The sequence below is a fragment of the Falco rusticolus genome, chromosome 20, assembly GCF_015220075.1.
Source record: "Falco rusticolus isolate bFalRus1 chromosome 20, bFalRus1.pri, whole genome shotgun sequence".
NCBI lineage: Eukaryota > Metazoa > Chordata > Aves > Falconiformes > Falconidae > Falco > Falco rusticolus.
Genome location: NC_051206.1, coordinates 2,586,035 through 2,607,182, shown reverse-complemented (window position 1 = coordinate 2,607,182; position 21,148 = coordinate 2,586,035). Strand labels below are relative to the sequence as shown.

The window sequence follows — 21,148 nt, the reverse complement described above, 5'->3', positions numbered from 1 at the left end:
TCCATCCCTTATCCTTATTGCAACCAGCTGTGGTCTGACTTTGTCCGAGATCTGACAGAGCTCCCTTACCCGCTCTCCCACTCCCTCTGCAAACTCCCATTAGTCATACTTGGGCAGTGCATGAAATAAGATGGTGATAAAGCTCTGATCCTAGACACCAGAGTCATTCCTAGGGGCTCCGTGCTGGGCTGTGAAGACTCCACTGTGTTAACCCCTTGGTGCCTCCAGGCAGAGTTTCCTGTTGTCTGTAAGCCACGTATCATCTTGGGGTTGGTACAGCTCTTGGGGCACCTTCCGTCTTCAGTAGAGATGGACCTATTGCTGTGACGTGTTGGAGATTAAATGGGCTTTTTTTGGCTTTTTAATGAGTCAGTGGGCTGAGGAAGACAGCTCTGGCGTTAAGGCACCGGCCATTTTTCTCTGTCCTCCATGGGTAACGCAGAGAGAATGTTACTTTGCTCCTTGTTGTCCGTAAAGATTAACTTTGGCAGAGTGACAGGGGGCTACGTAGTGGCCAAGAAACAATTCAGTCTGGAAGTTAGTGGAAGGTTTCTGACCACTGGGGAGGAGGAGATCATGGAACAGAGATTGGATGATTTTTTTATTTTTTTTTTTAAAACCAGGACAGTTTATTTTCTGGTTAAATTTGGGTTGGTTTTCCTGAGACTGGTGAAAAGCACATCCTTGATCTGTTGCGCAGTCACTAGGCAAATTTCAGAGCTTTCACTCATAGCAGAGATGTCTCTGATGGGCAGGACGCTGCTGTCTGGGCAGACGAAGACCACCAGCCACTCGTGAACCCCTAAAGCCACTGCTGATCAAAGCTGCAGCTGTACCAGGAAAGAACTGTGTGTCACATCCTTCGATTTGCAGGCTAGCGCGATGCTTCGAGGGGCAATCACAAACCTTTTGGAAAAGCACAGATATTTTTTGCTAGCGGTCATGCAGTCCCCTTTGCAAAAGGGGGAGAGGGCGGGCAGAACTTTGCGGGAAGGATGGTTGTTTTGGGTGATGCTCTCGGCTTCCTACGGTGTTCGTGCATCTGGGATGTTGGAGGTGTCATTGACCAACTTGGGTGGCTGATGCTCGTGGGTTGTTCAGGAGAGCTGTACCGCTTTTGCAGCAGGTTGAGAGCTCCCGGTGTAAATCCAGTTCTTCAGGCAGTGCAAAACCAGTAAATCTGGGCTGACGTGCCTGTGTGGGGGCGAAGCAAAGCTTTGTACTTCACCGAGAGCGAGTAGGGCTCAAGGACTTTGTCTCTTACCCCAGTTGTGATTTAGAGCCGACTGCTGGGCTGATGGCAGCCCAGATACTCACCACTCAAGTTAAAAATAAACTGCTTGTATTCCTCTGCTGATTAATTGAAGCAACTTGTTATTTTTTTGTGTGATTTGATGTAAAATGAAGCCAGGGTGTTCTCCTCCTCCCCAGTGGCGTCTGCCCAGTTTCTGACCCCAGAAGTCCCTCAGGCTTTTCCTACCCTCTCGGCAGCAGTTCAGTTTCTGGGATGCTGGCTGGCTTCTTCTATTTCACTGTGTCAAGTGAAGATCTTGGAGATCCCATGTGTTCTAATAAAAATCTGAATGCTGTTCGGATTACTGGGAGGAACACTGAACCTTCAGATCCAAATCTCTGGTTATCCTTTGAGGCCGTTGTGCATCTGTAGCACTGGTGCAGTATGCTGTAGCTGCCTACGAGCCCGGTTGCTGGCAGACCTAACGTGGTTAAGCTGGACGGGGGATCAACCTCAGCAGATGCCAGAGGCAGGCTGGACCATCTTGCTGTCTGGAGGTGTCTCTCCAGCCACAACAGGCTGTTCAGCTTTTTCCAGTCCTCACTTGTACGTTGTCTCTGGAAGATGCTCTTGGTTGGGATGTTACAGCACAAAGCAGCTCTGATCCATGCACGGAGTCTTTGGTTGCCGCTGTGTAGGTACCCGAGCTAATACATCTTTGCACACCTTTTTTGAGCGTGTCCAGAGGCACAGACAAAGAGCTTGAACGTGAGGTGCTGAGCGCTGAAAGCTGCTGAGTGATGCTCGCCGGGATCTTGTCTGTGTCATTGTTTATTTGTCAGCAAACAGGGGAGCGGCGTTTGTAGAGCTCTCTGCAGCGGTTCGTGTTCGCTGCCCTCGGAGTGTCATTTGCTCCATTCACAAACTATTTTGGCGAACAGGCTGCACTCATTGAACTGTTTCCTTCAGCCTCTGCTGCGTGATCAGCTTTTTGGCTGCGTTTTCAGATGTGGGGCTTTAGAAACCAGGTGAACTGGTTAAATCAAACTCAAATATTTTAAGAGGAAGGGGGTGGCTTGTGTTTGCAGTGGCCTCTACAAAGCACATGCTCCATCTCGGACATCCAGGGAGGTTACCGCACCAGGCACTTACCGATGCTTTGCTTGTCTTTCCCAGTTGATCACGTGGTTCCTGAGCCAGGGACCAGTTTGCTGACTGCATTCGACCAGTGGCGAGAATGGGCAGACAGCAAATCCTGCTGCGACTACTCTCTGCATGTGGATATCACCGAGTGGCATAAAGGTGTCCAGGAGGAGATGGAAACTCTGGTTAAAGATCATGGTAAGTTCAGGGAAGCTTTTCCCCTCCTTAATTTTTTTAGGACTGGCTCCACTGTTTTTTTAGGACCTGGCTCTTGTGAAATATTTCGGTCTCACCTCCCAGCGAAGCTGGTTTTGGTCCTGACATTACCGTGGCCCATTCTGGCTTCTTGCGAAGGTTTGTACGGTCACTGTTGTGGGGGGCTAAGGGGGCTGGCAGGCGCTGGTGTCGCTGCAGTGGGTTAGGTGGGCAAGCGCTGATTCTGCACCGTGAACCTCTTGCCGCTGCCATGCAGAGGAGCACCTGTGTTCAGTGGAGAGCCTTCGATTTCCATTAGTGCAGGTAGGTGATAGCCTCAGCCGTTAAACCGTTTTAAACAAGGGAAGAATCGGGCCCAGAAGGAACAATCCAGCACTGGTTGCTAAAAGTGGAGAAGGGCTGAATAAAATGACCTCATAGGTTTTTCCCCTTATTAATTTCCTTGACGTTTCATCCTTAGGCTAGAGTAATTTTCCATCCTGTTTGTAGTTTAAACAAACCTTTTACATGCTAATGAGTGCTTTCCCACACGTGCTGGGCAAGAGCTTTTACTGGTTCAGAAGGGAGGAGAGGGAAAGCCAGCTTAGGAGCCCCCCCCGTCTCGGTCAGTGTGAACGCGGTGGAGGGGGGCATGCTTACCGACACCAATTTCCCATTGCTCTGGCGGTGAGTCTGCTTTTGTGAGTGATGCTTTTTGCTTATATTTTTGTACTCAGCCTCCTGCGGGGCTGAATCCACAGAAGTATTCTTTATTTCAATTTTAAGTGGAAGCCTAGGGGTTTAGCTGTCCCCACAGCTGGAGCGCAGGCTCCTCTCTTCTCATCAGTCCCGTTAATAAATGCCACATGGCTGAGGAGATCCTGGCTTTACGCTGGGATCTGTTGCAACCGCGTGTGTCTGTGCGTGCGCACGTGTGTGTACGCCTTTCACAACAGATTAAAGTAATTTATTTGTCTGCCCATCATTACTGCTTGCTGGGGGGCTGGTTGAGGGGGGTGTCTTCTCACTACGAGGTGCGGTGTGTCTCGTAGTTTTATCTGTGCGTGCAATTTGTACGTCAAAGATTAATTCTTTTGCTGTCTTTCTGCCAGGTGTGAACTCCTTCTTGGTTTACATGGCTTTCAAAGATCGCTTTCAGCTGACTGATTCTCAGGTAGGAAGAGTTAACGTTCACGTGGTTGTCACTGCAAGCTGTGCTTCAGTCACCTGCAAAGGTTTGAATTCAGTACACTGGGATCTGACATTTTCTTCTGGTTTCCATCTTCAGATGTGTAACAGTACCTAAGATTTGCAACTGTACGCAGAGCCCTGGTTTGAAGACTTTATTTTTTTAAATAGCCAACACCAAACCCTGAAAGGCTTGGCTGGGGAATGCAGTGGCAAAGCCCTCATTTTGAGATATCTAAGGTTTTATTCTGGCTCCTTTGGTGTGGCAGCAGTGGCCGTTGTATAAATTGCTGCTTTATGCCTAGGCGCAGGGCGGGATGGTGAGATCTCTGGCGTAACTGTCTGATCTGAAGCTGATCCTGGTCCAGAAGTTGGTTTCTGGCTTTAACGTTACAGTCCCTGGGACCTTAAAAAGGAATTCCCCTCCTGTGTGCTGCTCTGGTGGATAAGTTTGGGTACATTTAGTAGTTGAGATGGGCAGTTTATATTTCTAAACGTGGTGGGAGGAGAGGAATGCCTGGGACTCATTTGGAACGGTGTAGGAGGCAGTGGCATATGCCAGTTATCTCTAATGACTCTGGTAAGCATTTTAATGAGTGACCGTTGACGAAGCTGGTGTCAGTTGTGGGTTACTCGACCTCAGCCCAAACTCAGACTGGTTGCTGGAGTGGGAAATCACACTGCTCGTATCCCAGGCAGCGAGAGGGGTGGGTGCAGGTTCCCTGGGAAAATCAGTGCAAGGGGGTTTTTTTTCATGCCAGGCACCAGTAAATGAAGGCATGAAACAGGTACAGCTGTGTGAGCTCTTTAAAATCCATCCAGGTGCAGGCCTGTGCCATTGCTGTTTCTTCCTCCAGTGTGGAAAATACACCAGACCTGGCTTTTGAGTAGTGCTTTTTGCCGTATCAGTAGTATCCGACTGTGCAGACTGGGAAATTCTGTTACAGGCAGGAAAACGGATCGTAGTTACCCAGCAAACCACATCTTGTATTTCCTCATGCTCCTCTTGGTCTTTTCCATTCTGCAAAATTCTGTATGCTGAAGGAATCTGGAGTAGTGTACATTTTATAATCAGTGCATACCTGAGCGTACACTCAGCGTATATCAAAATATTTTCTGTCTTCCAGATATACGAGGTCCTGAGTGTAATCCGGGATGTTGGTGCGACAGCTCAAGTGCATGCTGAGAATGGTGACATCATTGCTGAGGTATGTTAATATTTATTCTGTGGATTATTAACTTCAAAATGATGGGAGGAATTCGAACTCTTTATTCCTTCTTTGCAAACAGCAAATCACCCAGGCTTTTAAAAGCACGGTGTAGCTGTATCAAGGATGCTAGCAGAGCTGTACATCAAATCTTACCGCCTCCGTTGCCACTGATAAAGCAGATTTTTGTGGCAGCTTTCGGTTCGTGGTGGATATCGGCCATCTCTGCCTTTTTCCCCATAAGTGAAAGTCTCTGTCTGGGTGGGACTGTTGCCGTGTACAATAAAATGTTCTGCAATACCAAAGACCAGGGGAGTGGGAAGGGAGATGGCTTCATACAGTACCTGGGATGCTGATGTTTGGGATCTGTTCATCCCTTGAACAGCTACAAAGAGGAAACGTTAATGTATTTGGATTTAATCTGATCTCTGGCTCATTCTATACATTGTCTCAAGCATGTAAACTTGGCGTTGCAGAGGGTTTCTGTGTTGTGTGACTGGGGCAGAGCCCACCTGGGTCTTTGAGCCCAGTTGCCTGTAGTTGCAGGATGGTTTTTCCATGAGATACCGTTTTGCCATATCTTAGAGATTATTTTATAGACGCAAATGAGTAGTGAAAGCTGCGGGGCTATGAACCCAGTGTGAAGCATATCAAAATAAAAGGTTTCCCTGACCTCCTGTGAACAAATCAGCAAGGGTTTTGTGAGCTCTGGTTATTCTCAGCGAGGGAGGTTGGACAGGAGTCGGGTTGTAAGGCCCTTAAGTAAAGCCCCGTGTGATTATTAGCTAGTGCAGACGCTTGGCATCTCACTTGCACCTCTTTCAAACAGCTGTGTTTGCCGCAAGAAGAAATGCGTGTTGCTCTAAATCTTTTTCCTGCTCTTTTTTTTTTTCCTCTCTGCCTTAGGAGCAGCAAAGGATCCTGGAGTTGGGGATCACAGGCCCTGAAGGGCATGTGTTGAGCAGACCTGAAGAGGTGAGGACTTCACTGCCTTTGCATTTATTCCCCCAAGTTATAACATTTCTGTGTTGCCAGCAAGTACTTCATAGTGGGATGAATGCGGCTGGAAACTATTTCATCCTGGCTGTAAACATTACTGCTGCGTGGGGTAAGGGAAGAGGCTAAGATACTTCTAGGGACGAACTAGTAACTAGTCCCTTCTAGAGACTAACTGCTGCGGGCACTTACGAGGAACTGAGGAGCCCCCTCAGTACTTCTGTACTGGAGAAGGAGACATCTCCAGGGAGTAATTCAGCCGAAAATTGGATTGACCCTCTGGAAGAGCTCATCTGTTAATTATTGGGTATAGTCTATAAAGGCTCTGCTCACACATGAGGTATTTAAAGTGAGGTGAGATGTGTTTGAACCACAGAGCCCACGGTAAACGCTGAAGACACAGAGAGGTGTTGGTACCTAGCCCATCTTCACTTCAAGCCCTTTGATAGCCCAGACTGGAATCCTACATCAGGAGATGCAGAAAATGTTGAACCTGAAGCAGAGGTAGAGGACAGGTCTACCTGAATCACCAATTCCTTGGTTCAGCCACTGCACAGGAACACTCCTAAGACGGAGTCCCTGAAGAAATACGTGTTGTGATTGATGATGTTGGTCTTTGCAGAGCTAGACCCTGAAGTTCTTGTAGTTTCCCATCGCTTTCAGTCGAGTTTTGCGTCAGGACTTCAGAATTTGGGTGTATGTAGGCAGGATTCTGCCACTGACTACCCTAGATCCCATCTCTTGGGCTTCTCCGTTGTCAAGATTTCCCCTGAATCGGCAGGGAATGTTAATACATGCGCAAATCCTGACATTCTTGGGCACTCGCATAGCTTGCATTACCTTGATATTTGATTGTTTGGTGAACGTTTGACTGCTGGGGCATTTTCCCAGCAAGGGACTAAGTTGCTTGCTGAAGGCAGGGTTTGTACTGGAGATGGGACCTAATTCCCACATCTTACCCAGCACTTCAACACAGATAACCTCCGTACGTCCCCACTGGTTCCTCGGGCACCCCAGTCCCTCTCACTTCGGTCTTGAAAATAAATCTCAAGAGTGAGAAAGAGCTTTAAACCTGTATTTTTCAGGCTGGTTCCCGTTGCATTCTTGGTTTCCAGTCTTTCAGTATCTCGAAGCCGGACACCTCGCCGCGGCATCCTGGGTTCGTGAAGTCTGTCTGTTGTGTACAAGCAGTTCTTTTTGTTCCTCCAAGATAGTGGGGCTTTGCTGACTGCCAGATGTGGCAGCTGGAGGCTGGGTGTGTGAGATCATCCACACGTGCCCCTCATGCTCCCTCTCTATTTCCTCCCCTTGGTTCAGACAAGCAGCATCCAGAGACGTTTCAGTAGGAATATAAATCATTCAGTTGCTTCATGCAGAAAGGGGGGGGGAAAAAAAAACAACCCAACAAATGGTCGACTTGGGCAGTATGTGAATCCTCACAGAATTAGTGTTTGGCTCTGGGAGCTGGAATTTTGTGCTTCCTGAAAGTTGTGAGCAAACACATGCACTGAGCTTTCCACCCACCCACCCCTGCACATATATATATATATTTTTAAACATATTTTTTGGCTTGCATCAGGAGAGTGGGAACAGATGCTGACATGACACTTGGGGCTCATCTGTGGAGCACCCCTAAACTTCTGTTGACTTCAAAGGCAGGTTGCTCCTTACCTTAAAGGATCCAGCCATCAAACTAGCCAAGTCTTGCCTGGCTACTTCAGAGCTTGTCCGTAGCGGAGCGGGAGCGTTTAAGTGTGAACGGCGTGGTTCCCTGGCTCGGTGGGTTTGTCACAGCTGTGCAGACGTGTGGTGTTCCTCGGTGCAGCAGGGAAGGCTGCCTGAGCACTCGTGGCTGCCACGAGAGGATCAGTAAAGCCTCTCCCCGGCGTCACCGGGCAGCCCCCGTGCAGCTGAACCCAGCTGTGCTGTCTGCCCAGAGTGGGAGCCTTTGGTCCAAAATTCTCCTCCTTGAAAGTCCTAGGAAACAGAGCAGGAAAACGATGTCGTCTGGTTCCCTCCCCTCCTTTTCTCCAGCGTGGGGGTAACTTTGTCTTTTTAAAAACACAGAACTCCCGTGAAGCTGGCTGATGATAAAGGCCACATTCCGAGGGTGGCAGCGGATCTGTGATTCCTGTTGTCTTCAGTAGGAGTGGCTGTTTCTTGGCATCCCTCTGGGATGCTGCTAACACGAGGACGGGCTCTTCACGCTGCTCCTTGTGGAGTCTAAAGCCTGTCCTAAGGACTTGATGGTGGTTGTCATCTTACCGAAGAGCTGCTTAATTCAGATCCCCTGAATTAAGTTTGTCTACAGCAAACGAGCCTGAGTTGTTGAACAAGTCTAAAATATTTCTTAAATCAAAACTCCCACTCGATTCAGTGAGGCTGACGTCAGAGCGAAGCACTCAGGGTCTGGCCGCGTGCGTTTGTGTCTTGGAGTGTACGCATCTTCTCAATTCCCAGGTGGAGCAGAAGGCATGAATTAAGGCTGAAGTTTTGCAGCTGACTCATGAGTTTAGCTCACCTCAGTAACCTGGGCTGGGCCAAGGTGATGGTTATTCCAGCACATGATTCCAGCCAGCCAAGGGAGCCTTAATTAAGATACCGCCATCCCAAGTCAGCATCACCCATTGCTTTCTGGAAAACTCTTCCCCTCATAGCTCAGATCGTTCTGTAACGACTTCTCAAAGCGATCCATCGTTTCTTGTTTTTATTTTAGCCACAAAAACGCTGCGAGCACAAGCAGTCCAAGTGCTCCAGGAAATGTCTCTCTTTTTTTTTCCTAAGAGAACTGCTGTGCTAGGGCTTCTAATGCATACTGGTAATTGCAAACATTCCCCTTTGGACTAGTCGTTGGGTTATTGTTATGTGCCTATCGCCGTAGCATCTGGGCACAAGGCATGAATTCAGCAGCCTTGTTCTCTTCTGCGCAGAAAACCCTCTCCTCCTGCTTAGCAGTTGCTCAGATGCCTTTTGGCCAGAAGTCTGGAGCTGCGTGTTGTTCTATCCCTGCTTTGCAAGTGGGGAAACTGAGGCACAGCGTGGAAATGTGACTTGCGAGTGCTGGCAGCGCACAGGCCTGCTTTAAATGGGCAGTTTGCAAACTGATGCCATTGCTTGGAAGCGTTTGCCTGTCTGAGTTCTCTCCTTGCCTGGAGGGACAAGTATGCTTTTCTTGGCTATTCCCTTCAGCCTCCGTCTTCCCTGCAAGTGCTGCTGGTGTGGCGTACTCCAGTCAAGTCTCCTGGAATAAACACCCTTCCCCGCAGCCTTTTCCATTTGCCTGGGGCAGCTGGGCCAGAAAATCTCCCCTTGTGCACACCACCCTGCCTGGGGAGGGTTAGTCACCAGCCCTGGCTGGGGACAGGCTAGGGCTTTAACCCTTTTGGCACTAGAGACCAACCTGCTGTGGCCGGGGGGGGCCGGTTAGCTTTGAAAAACTGCTCAGTGTTGTCTTTTTTGAGCAGCCCAGCCGCCGTCCCGGGCGCTTGGACCCCAGCTGGGAGAAGACACGGTTTCCTAAGGTGATGGGTCCCGAATCCCAGGTGGTACTGGTGGTGGAGCACCGTGCTGGGAGCCAGCAGTCAGTGCCTTCTCATGCTGGGGCTGATGAGGACTTACGGCAGCTGGCCTCTGATAAGTCACTGTAGGGCAGGTTTGGGGTCCCACGAGAGGTGCGGGTAGCCTCTTGCGTTTGGGAATCAGGTGGCTGATTGCTCTGGCTTTCAGTTTTCCTCCGTTGTTCGCTTGGAACGTGTCCGTGGTGTTGCGGGCTCAGTTCTCCGCGGTAGCAGGCACTCGGAGCATTACCCTGCCGTTAAACCTGCCGCCGGGGCTGCTGCGATTAGGCTGTGTGATCTGTACGAGTCTGCAGCGGGGTCATGTTCGTTCCGAGGCGACCCTCCGTCATGTTGAGGATCTCTCTCTACACATGCAAGAAAAAGCAGTTCATTTACGGGGTGGTTCACACGCCGTCAGATCCCGAGCCAGATATTGTAGTGGAGGGTACAATTTAGGAAGCTTGTTTGCAAACGTGGCTTACCAGAGTATGTGGTACAGCATCTCTCTTCCGCGTGGGCTGGGACGTGAATAGTTTTGTTGAGTCAACGTTTAGTTGCTTATTTTTGTCTAGGTTAAAGAAAAGGGGCTTAATCATTCTGACCTTGAGCACCTGGAGCGTTATTTTACTACTTGGTCTGCTTGCAGAGGAGCTTTGAAGCAACCTGGCAGAAAAGGTCGTAATGAGAGGGGGCCTACAGCTTGATGTCGTTTTAATTATTGGAATTGCACCGCGGTTTTCTGGCTCAGAGCTGGGAGAGGTGGGAAGTCTCTCGTGGTGGCCCTGCACCCCGCTGAGCAGGGAAGGCGTTCGCCCTCTGAAGGGGAAGGGGGTGTCACTGACCCGCTGCTGACTTTGTTTCTCAGGTGGAGGCAGAGGCTGTGAACCGGGCAATAACCATCGCCAACCAAACCAACTGCCCCCTTTATATCACCAAGGTGATGAGCAAGAGTGCTGCTGATGTCATTGCTCAAGCCAGGAAAAAGGGTAAGTTATTTCCCTTGGATGGAAGCGCCCTATTAGCTCATGCTGTTCAACTCCTTGCCAACATAAGCTTCATCCCTACAGGAAAAGTTTCTTTTTCCAGTGTTATCGTCCAGGCTGTTTTTTAAAAGGTCCCAAGCAGCTGCTTCTGCCTCATCTCCCACGGATGAATATTCAGTGGTCATACCAGTGCCACAGGCTGTTTGCTCTGTTCAGCCTAGAGCCCCTCTCTTCACGCTCATCCCCCTACACTGAGCCACGTACCTTCATGTTACTGCAGAGTAATTCCGTGCTGTCTCCATTCAATGAATCCCCTTGGAGCTTGCAAACCGTGTCCTGCTTCCAGGTGCTGTGGTCTTTCCTTGGTGCTTTCTGCTGAGCTGCTTCCTGGGGACAGAAGTGATTCCAAGAGTCCTGGTGTGGATGTTTTGACTCGTGGGCCCTGTTGGATTTGGTTGGAGTAGCCACAGAGGTTACCGATTCCAGCCATCCCCTGTGCTCCTTGCTTGTGAAATAGATACTCCTCACGTGCTGTAACTCACAGCCTGGCATCCGAGTAGGAGGTGGGATCGGTAGGCTGGGTTAGGCTGGGAATTGCCATTGCCTCTGATAACTCTGCCTGAGGATGCTGCAAGAAGCAAGACTGAGACCTGCCATGGGTGCTGCTGCCTTGGATCATCTCTTCTCTGTAACCGAGCTCTGTGAAGGAGCTGCACCGCTCTGGGTGATGCAGTAGCTTTTCCCGAGGCTTGACCCTGCTGTCTTGCCCCCGGGGAGCAAGGGTTACAAAGCACAGTGAACGTTCCTGCTTTATTCTGTGACTAAATCTCTCATTTCTATTTAAAGTGGCTCTGGGTGGGTGAGTAAGCAGGAGGGATGATTTTCCCCCTTCTATCATCAGAAGGGTTGGATTTAATTTCATGCAGTCTAAATAAGCCTGTATAGATACACAAATGACATCACTTTCCATCTGGGTGTTTGGTGCAAGAAGAGCTAATTTCCAACTGCAGAGAACAGATTTGTGTTTGTGTATTGGCTCAGAAGTATTTTGGTCCCCTGATTCCTGTTAAATGAGTTCAGGGTTGAGGAGGAGGACTGATTTCCAAGGCATCTCTTTCTGTTTGTGGCGTGGAAGCAGCTCAAGCTGTTGGGGCTAAGCCTTCCTCTCCTAGCCCCATTACTGGAGATCGTGCTGCAACGAGAAGATGTGTTGACACGGCAAAGTGGCCGCGTGTTGCGTTACCCAAGAAAACAACTTGATGTTACTGTGCAACTCGGTCCCGTGAGCCAGGGAAGCATCCCTTCCTTTTTTCTAGGTAAAGTAGTGGAGACCTGATGCACCCCTGGAATGGAGCATCAACAAAAACACCTTCTTGCCATGTTTGCCGTCCCCTGAGTCTGCTAACTGGCACTTGGAGAGGGGTGCTGAGATGAGAGAAGATGTCACAGAAGCCATAAAACACACCCTGACCTGGGTGGATGTTACCCTGCCTGTGAAAGGTGCTGGGATTGTCCCAGATGAATGATCCGCAGAATTCACTGTGCTTAGCCTCCCGCGTGCACTAGCACACGCAGTTTTCTTTCAGATTGTGTTTTCTCCTTATAAGGAGAATTTGGGGTATACATGGCACGCCATTCTCTGTTCCTTTATTTAAATAATTCAATTTAAATGCTGTGCAGTCACCCAACTGGGTAACCCAGGAGGGCCACACACGCTAGCGTTGCCCTCCCAAGCAACGGAGGAAACATAACTGAAGACTGTCCAAGGCGAAAACAAAACAGAATTGATTTGCTAAATGGAAAAGAACGAATGTTATTTAAAGCCAGATGTTCCCGGTGGCATTTGTACGGAGGAGATTCCCTGCAGACTCTGTCGTTGGCAGATCTGGGAGCTCGGAACGCTGCTCCCTGCAGAACAATCCTCCCAACGTATCGGCCCACAACGAGCCTCCCGTTAATAGCCAGCGTGTGTGTTGCCTTGTTCTGATTTCGTAACCCTGGTTGTGGCAACTGATGTCGGACGGCCTCTTCCTCCGCTGGTGGATCCCCCCGACAAAGGCTGTTCCTGCACCTCCTCTTCCAGTGTGGTCCTGGAAGCAGCATGAAGCCGGTTAATGCGTCGTTCTGCCTCGGCTGATGCACTTTTTCCCAGCTAGCTTACAGCCTGTAGCCCTAACAGCTCAGACAACACGGTGGAACAAAGATCATGAGTTTTCTTTACCCTGTAAGACCCTGCTGACCGGTTCTGGCGTTGCCTTTGCCCATCTTTCCTGACTGCAGTATTTAGGGTGAGTCTTTTAACTACCCCTGCCTTCTGCAGGCAGATACGGATCCACGGAGTGTCTGGCTCAGAAGCCAGATGGGTGGGCGCTTAACAGAGATTTCGGGAAGGTTGTGTTTGGTGAGCAGATCCGCGGGGCTACCAGCTCGCGCTGCTTTTGAAGTTGCAGCATCTTGCATCTGCTTGGCGTGCAGATGTTGCTGGTGCATTCCAGCTTGTGAAGCATCGTGGCCTTAAGGATCCGCTGTTCCTTCATGTGGTTCCAAAAATGTTAATGAAGAGGAAGGATGCGCTGGTGATTAGCGCACTGGACGGAGAGTCGGAGGATCCACTTTAATCTCCTAGTACTGCCACGGATTTACCACGTACCCTTGAGGGAGTGGCTCAGTTTCCCCGTGCTGCATTTTGGAACTAGAAACACTGATACTTCGGTGATGGGCTTTCTCTGTGGGCTGGAATCTTTCCTGACTAGTTTTCTCTCACCTGACCTGTGCGCAGAGCCTGCTCCAAGAAACCCAGCCCCATTAGGTTTTTGATACATACACATTTATAAACACATTGCAGGCGCTGCTTTTTTCATTCTTTTTCTTCCCCAGCCTACATCAGACTGGATCTCCTCATGGTCTTACAGTTCCCCTCAGCATCTTCCATAAGGTTCTTGGCCCAGGATACAACACAATGAATCTTTACAGTAACCCTTCCAAGGACAATTAATCGGCGCCAACCTCAGCAATTGGGTGAAGGCACCGTGGGCTTTTGGCTGCTCTAAGCTCTTATTAGGAACAATATCTTTATTATTAACTCAGGTATTTAGTCATTTGGATGCGTAGTCTGAGAGATTGATTTTTGGAAAGCGCTCAGTGTTTTCTTTAGAGGTCTCAAGATACACGTGTGAAACTAAGAGTTTGCTTGTGAAAACGCGTCCCTAGTAACATAACACGGTTTCCGAGGGGCATTGAACGGGCCGAGGGTTTAACAGTGTCTGATCATGCGGTTACACAGGCCAGTGAATTCAGTCCAAGGTTGTGTCTCTGTGATCACATACTTAAGAGGTACCAGGGGACCCTGCGGCGTGCGATGCCGGCACACCTTACCCAACTTGTCCTTTTTCAGAAGGGTGCTGTATGCCTGGAAGCCAGGCTGGAGGTGCACCTTGCTTGGTGCTCACGGTGGATTTGCCTGTATCCCTGTCCTGTAGGCACTGTGGTGTATGGGGAGCCCATCACGGCCAGCTTGGGTACCGATGGATCTCATTACTGGAGCAAAAACTGGGCTAAGGCAGCAGCTTTTGTTACTTCCCCACCACTGAGTCCTGACCCAACCACTCCTGATTTTCTCAACTCGCTACTGTCCTGGTGAGTAGAGCTCTTTGGGTTCATACGTGTGCTTCATCACGAGACAAGCGCGTGATAAAACTAATAGCTGTTGTTACCAGCAAGCCAGAGGCTCTTTTAACTTCAGGAGTAAACTTGTGAGAATAAAATGTCTTAAATACCTACCGTTGTCTTTTCCAGTGGAGACCTCCAAGTTACTGGCAGTGCCCACTGCACCTTCAACACTGCTCAGAAAGCTGTGGGGAAGGACAACTTTACCCTCATCCCTGAAGGAACCAACGGGACCGAAGAGAGGATGTCCATCATCTGGGATAAGGCTGTGGTACGTCACGTGTGTCATAGGCTTCGGCTGCGCCTCGGCGTCAGAGCTGAACGAGCTGCAGCAGCGTGTTATTGTCTCCCCCAGATAGTTGCTGTGCTCCCTCTGCTTGGGGTTTTGCCCCTGAGGGGGTGGCAGGGAGCCTGCCGTGCTGTCAGCTCTGTGCTTTCCAGAGCAGCCCACCCCCCCCGCCATGGCCGCTGCAGTGACTGCTTGTGCCTTTTCCCCAGGTGACTGGCAAGATGGATGAGAACCAGTTTGTCGCTGTGACCAGCACAAACGCGGCTAAAATCTTCAACCTGTACCCGCGGAAGGGCCGTATTGCGGTGGGCTCGGATGCTGATCTGGTGATCTGGGATCCTGACAGCGTCAAGACAATCTCCGCCAAGACTCATAACATAGTAAGGGTGTCTTCTACCGCGTGAGCTCTGCTGCTCGTTTCCTTGTCTCTTCCTTAAATGCCAGGCTCTGCTGCCAAGAACCAGAGCTTATGACAACTCAGGGCTTTGTTTTCTCGATGCCTCGAGCCCTCTCTGGTCTTACACCCAGTACGGCTCAGTTGTGTAAGTAGAGGGGAAGATGATTTGAGTCCAAAGCTGAGATCACATGAATACCCAGAGATTCCCCTCGGAGCAAAGAGATTGTCTGCCCTTTCTGAGTGCTGGATGCTTGGATCTCGGCACACAGAGAGCTCTGTCAATGTTACGTCGTATCAAAAGGCCTCTTAGTACGTGTCTTTGATGAACTTCCAGCTTGTTAGCAGTAGGAATATGAACTGCCCCTTTTCTAGTTGGGGTCAGTGAAGCTTGTCAGCTGGTGGACACCTTTGCTGGAGATCTGATCCAGATTAACGAGTCTGAGTGGATTGACACTACGTACTGAGCCGGTACGTGTCTGTGGATTGGTACTTCGCTGTGGTTTTACGGGTGATCACCCAGAGTTAGCTGGCACAGGGAGGCACGAGGCAACACCCAGACTAACCAGACCTTCCCCGTGTTTCCTCTGCAGCTCTGTGGTGGCACTGTTAGAAGCGCCGTTTGCTTGAGCCAGCAGCTGTGTCCCGTATCTTATAGCTGGCTTCTGCAGGGAGAAAGCTGTCCACCCTGTGGGAGACTGCAGGATGGTCCCAGTGCAAAGGGCTGGTTTCTCCCCGTGACATTCGAGCGCTGTCTCGGAGAAAGCAACCACTGTTTGCATTTGTTGACGACTTGTTTCACTGCTGGCGATGAACCTATGGAATGTTTCCCTGGAAAAAAACTCCTTGTTCTTTTTTCCGTGAATGCTTTCATTCACTCTGGAGCTGAAGGAGCAAAATTTTCTTCCACACTTGGATCCCTGGGCACATTCACAAAGAATTTTTTTTTTATTATTTTTTAAAGGTTTGGTTCACTTCTCTGTGACTTCACTCTGTGTCAGAATTGGTCACAGATGGCCTGGGCTCATCCTGCCTCTGCTTAGACTTCCAACGAGGCATCCAGACTCGGAAGTCTGGTCACTTCAGTCAGGTTAGAGGTGCTTCCAGGCTCATCACACCTCCGGTCTGAAGGGGAACAGCTTAGAGGAGGGAGCCCAGGGATGTACCATTGTTCGGTGCCAAATTTAATGGTCTGAACCTGGGTTTGTGCTTAGGAGTGGCTGAGAGCGCTGGAAGTAGCTTGCTGGATGGAGTATTTGAAAGTCATTGCCATTTAATGGCCGTTGGCTTTAGGAAATGAATTAGACTCTTCAAATTTCCTAACACAAAATTCAAGAGACTTCTGTCTTCCACAGATATGCTCCGGTACCGTCAGGATTGACTCCATGAGTCTGCCACAGATCTGGGCTAGGCTTGAAGGAGAACCAGGTCCTTTTTGGAGTGACCATTCAGGAAGACTTCCTATGCCAAGGGCTGCAGATCCCTCTGAGACCCTTGCACCGTGTGAGGGACCTCACATGGCGCTCGGCTCTTGCCAAGGGCTGCATCCTTAAGCCGTGCCACGGCTGTGGGCGCTGAAGGGCTCTCGTTTTCACGTGGTTTGTTTAGAGCTTGAAGGCACATCCAAGAAATCACAGCTTTTCTTTGTCCACGTCCAGCTCTAGCCTCTTCCTCTTCCTTGCATCGCCTATTATACCTGGCATTACACCCGTTGTAATTCTGCGCGTCTCGCTGCACGTGTGCCTCGTGTTAGAGGAGACGTTGACACGGGTGAGGCTTTTCGAGTCAAGGCATCCTGGTTTGGTCAAGTATGGAACAAAAGCCCCTTTGAAAGCCAGGGAGAGCAGTTGCTGCGACGCAGGGAGACGTGGTGATTATGTGGCATCGGATGATTGTTACTTTTTGAAATGCTGGAGCAACATGCGGATATTTTCCAAGAATTCACACCGCTCTTGCCGCTGTCTGGCAGGGAAACGTTAGGAGCTGGAGGGGGAGATGGTGTTGTTCTTGGAACCAGCCTAACTCATAAGCTTGTAACCAAGCCTCCTCCTTTGCCACCGCAGGTTTTTTTCGGACTGGACCCGGTTCAGTGTCAGTTTAACCACCATTCTCGCTAATTGCAGACCAGCAGTCAAGCCTACCCCTACTTACAACACACTTCAAGAGCAAACCTCATGATTAACTCAGTAAAAAAGACCTGTGTTCATCTCGGAGATGGTCACTAGAGTAACAGTCCCCAAATAACATGGCTGTAGCGCATCTCATTCCAGGATGCTTCAGGGGTGGGACGTTTACCAGGGATTCCTTTAAAAACCAGGGATTCCTTTAAAAACTTCTCTTTTTTTTCCATGGTGTAATGTTTCCAATCCTGTTAATTGAGGAGGAGAAATCCCATTAGAGTAAAATAAGATTGTCCCGGTCCTGACCATCCAACCAAAACACTGTTTGAAATACAGCTTTTCAAAATGATAGTTATTTTTAGTATGGAACTTGGATAAAACTGGATTTGGCTCCTAAATCCCCCACAGTTCAGCACAGGTAGGTGCCTAAATGCACTGGAAGAGGTGGGCTTGGAGATCCTCTCGTTTGAAGCTTTATTTCCTCTTCATGAATCTTGCTGCAATGGAAATTCTGCGTGATTAAATCCTTCATAAATTTAAACTGATAATAAAGACCAGCCTTTGTGTTAAACCACAGCATATAAAACTCAGGTGAAAGCAGTTGAATTAGCTTCCATCTGTCCTTAAACTTTTGGCAATTAGCATGACTGGTGGTTGCTAATTAAAGCACAGCGGGCTGTGCTGGGATGAATATGTTTGCCTCATGTTATTTTTGTGTTTATTCTAGTCTCTGGAGTACAATATCTTCGAAGGGATGGAGTGCCGTGGGTCTCCCCTGGTGGTTATCAGCCAGGGGAAGATCGTGCTGGAGGATGGGAATCTCCACGTCACCGAGGGATCTGGACGGTATATCCCCAGGAAACCGTTCCCCGACTTCGTGTACAAGCGCATCAAAGCAAGGAGCAGGGTGAGTAGAAATGGTTGGATGCACATTTGTTCTCTCACTGAAACTCCTGAGTTAAAGTGGGTGGAAAACAGATGCTGTCCCCTGGCTCGCAGGCGCACACTTCTGCAACAGAAAATATTCCCTGGATAAGAGCCATATTTATCTCATTCCCCTTTCATTTTTGCTATTCACTTGAGTCATGACAGGAATATGCTTTGGCTTGAGCTGGGATGTTCTGCAAATTCCGTTCTTCTGCTCTTTAATTCTTCTCTGTCTTGGGACACCTAGACAGAGCCGTGTGGCCAGGAGCCGTCCAGTTTGGACGTGAGTCAATCTGCAGATGCCCCAGCAGGCTTCTCCTGCCGTAGGAGAGCGAGTTATTGATGCACACGAGAGAAGTTATTGATAGCATTCATCTATCAAGTCTTTCAACAAGAATTTAGCATTCTAATTTATTGTTACAGATACATTATGCTGCTTTCCCTTCCGTCAGATATGATCAGATGCTCTTGTCTGGTGACTAGTGAGTCACAGGCACAGCCTACTGACTGTTTTAAAAGTGAGAATTTTCTATTTTTAAGAGGCTAAAATTGTTGAAAAAGTGTTTTTTTAAAATACGCCCATTCAAAACAGAAACTGCCTTTGGATATGCCTTTAGTTGGTAAAAACTGACAGAGAGGGGGACGCTGGGCTCTGATGCAGCTTAGTTGCTGAGAATTGAGGTTTATTTCTAGATGAAGTCGGAAAAAATGTTTCGCTGTTTGAAGTGTTGCCCTCTCCTGGACAAACCCAGAGCTCTGTTAGGTCTGCTGAGCGTTGGTAAATCTTCACGTTCCTTGCAAATGATCTTTCCTTTATTGTCCTTTTGAAGAAATTGCCAGTTAGCAAAATGACAACCTCAGAGGATGGAGCACCGCAGAGGACAGATCCGTGGTTTGTGTTGTGTTCTGGTCTCCCACAGAAATATGTGCCTGACCTATAAATCCAATTGGGCAGCATCTCAGCTGGAATAATTGCTTTTAGCCCAACCTAAAGCTCCCAAGCTGGCAGCACGAAACTAGCCCGGCTCCTCTTTCTGCAGACCTGCCTCCGCGTCAGGCAGTTTTGCTTTTTGGGGATGAGCAATAAGTTGCGTTTGAGGGTTGTCTGGAGCCTTTAATACAACAGGGGGTGGGTTGAGGTCCTTCAGGGGTGGACCTGGCGGTGCAGGGGACGGGCTGGCTGCCTTCTGTCGCCTGCTCACGCCAGCCACGGCGGTCCGGAGCCCGTGTCGTTTTAGCCATGCTGCTTCAGAGACCACCCGAGGGTCCGCGGGGAGGAGGTGATGCGCGCTTTCAAATCCTCTTACCAAAGACAAACCTTGAACTGCGTGCCTTTGGCTTAGCCACATCTGGCCAGCTGTTCAGTTCTGGTCCGAAGGCCTGTTTTGACGCTGAAGGATGCTTGCTTCTGTCTCTCGCAGCTGGCGGAGCTGCGGGGCGTGCCTCGGGGGCTCTACGACGGACCCGTCTGCGAAGTGTCGGTGACACCCAAGACCGTCACACCAGCGTCTTCAGCTAAGACATCTCCTGCCAAACAGCAGGCCCCTCCCGTGAGGAACCTGCACCAGTCTGGATTCAGCTTGTCCGGTACGTCGCTTTCTGGGGCTGGATGATTTAGCGCTGGGAAATGACAGCTTGTTTGTACTCCCGTACCCTGGAGTTAATTCTGCTGTAATTGGGAGGCAACGAGAGCGCCTGGGGGGTGGTTCCAGCTTGGAGGTTCTCCCTTTAGGAAGCAAGGAGGGCAGCACAGGAGCTGTCATGAAATCCTGCTTATTTTCCTGCCTTGGCACGAGTGCGGAGTGCCCTGCTGGGTTCTCAGCCGGGTGGCTGAAGAGGGCAGATGGCACCGACTCCAGCGGCGGGTGGCCAGCTGTGGCCAGCTGTGGGTCTGCTGTGTGGCAGATTTGATTTCGCAGCGTGCTCCCTTCAGTGCAATAAGGGAAAAGGATAAAAAGGGATCAAAAAGCCTCGCCAAGGGAAGAACTTTCGGCTGACTGTTGTCTGTGCAGGACTGGGTGGCTGGGGTGTTCGGTACTGGTGCAGAACAGGTTTCAGCAGAATTAAGGGACTGGGGGCCAGTAAGGGCTTTTCTTCTGAAGATGATGGGTTTTGGTGTGGCCATTGGAGCCTGGCCCGAGGGCTGGGTGGGTTTCGGTGCGAGACCCCATTCGGCAGCTGGGACCTGACGTCCGCTCTCTCCCGCAGGGGCACAGATCGATGACAACATCCCGCGCCGCACGACTCAGCGCATCGTGGCACCGCCCGGCGGACGTGCCAACATCACCAGCTTGGGCTAAGGACCGACCCCTTCTGTGCCCGCCTAGCGGACCGGGGGACGGGGGCACCTGGAGACCCTTCTTGATTCTTTTAGAGCCTGTGACAGTTACTGCGGGCAACCAGTGAGGGGGGGCTGAAGTAAGGCACCTCTTTCAGTCCCCTCCGATTCCCTCCTCATCTTCACAAACCCCTCTCACTCCCCCCCTCATCCCCTTACACATTTAAAGAAATAAGCCCTGTTTTGACACCTCTGACACGCAAAAGTAAATGTAAAGAGGATGTTTGAGATACGTGGCCTCTGTCCCATTCAGCATCTTTCTTTTAATAAAGGAAGGAGAAAGTGAATTTCCCGGGAGCTGCCTTTAAGACACACGCAAAAAAAAAAAAGGAAAAAAAAGGAATAAATAAATAATAAATGTAAAAAAAAAAAAAAGCAGCTTTTTTTTTTTTTTTTTTTTGGTTAACGTCATGCAGAAGAGTAGTTCAAGGGTTTTTAACTGGATATTCTGTAGGGTTCTGTATTCCAGCAGAATAGCTAGGCAAGCACGGAGGGACGCAGACCCCAGCCTGTCTGTAACCATCCCCCCCCCCCCACCTTTGAGGTCACCTTTGAGGTCACTCAATAGCTGGCTGCTGCCCAGAGCAACAGGACCCAGCACTAGGGATTGACAAAGCGCATGGCACCCAGCCAGCAGGTGAGCTAGCATCGTTGGGGACTTTGGTTCTGTTGGGTTTTTTTTTTTGGTTTGGTTTTGTTGGTTTTTTTTTTTCCTTCCTTCTGGATTTTGCTGCGAATTTAGGTCCTTGAGGAAACTTCTTTTTTTTAATGTTTCTCTGTGTGTGGTTTTAATATGTTTGTACCATTGTTGTTTATGAAGCCTTATCTGAGAACTGGGAATCTCCCTGTTCTTCCCAGTCCTTCCCGAACCTCATCCAAGTTAGAGACTCCCGCCAGTGTCACTGCCACT

At 49.6% G+C, this 21,148-nt stretch overlaps 1 protein-coding gene across 3 annotated transcripts in view; it reads left to right on the top strand.

Moving 5' to 3' along the window:
• DPYSL2 (dihydropyrimidinase like 2) overlaps positions 1 to 20,580 on the top strand; it is a 53,173-nt gene extending 32,593 nt beyond the window's left edge. For all 3 annotated transcript variants that reach the window (XM_037371659.1, XM_037371660.1, XM_037371661.1), the window contains 11 exons: positions 2,411 to 2,575; positions 3,685 to 3,746; positions 4,888 to 4,968; positions 5,875 to 5,943; positions 10,387 to 10,507; positions 13,984 to 14,140; positions 14,300 to 14,441; positions 14,669 to 14,839; positions 17,701 to 17,880; positions 19,322 to 19,487; positions 20,109 to 20,580. In XM_037371659.1, the coding sequence (XP_037227556.1) occupies positions 2,411 to 2,575; positions 3,685 to 3,746; positions 4,888 to 4,968; positions 5,875 to 5,943; positions 10,387 to 10,507; positions 13,984 to 14,140; positions 14,300 to 14,441; positions 14,669 to 14,839; positions 17,701 to 17,880; positions 19,322 to 19,487; positions 20,109 to 20,200 (1,406 nt within the window). In that variant the 3' untranslated portion in view covers positions 20,201 to 20,580. The remainder of the gene's footprint in view (positions 1 to 2,410; positions 2,576 to 3,684; positions 3,747 to 4,887; positions 4,969 to 5,874; positions 5,944 to 10,386; positions 10,508 to 13,983; positions 14,141 to 14,299; positions 14,442 to 14,668; positions 14,840 to 17,700; positions 17,881 to 19,321; positions 19,488 to 20,108) is intronic.
• Positions 20,581 to 21,148: the final 568 nt, after the last annotated feature.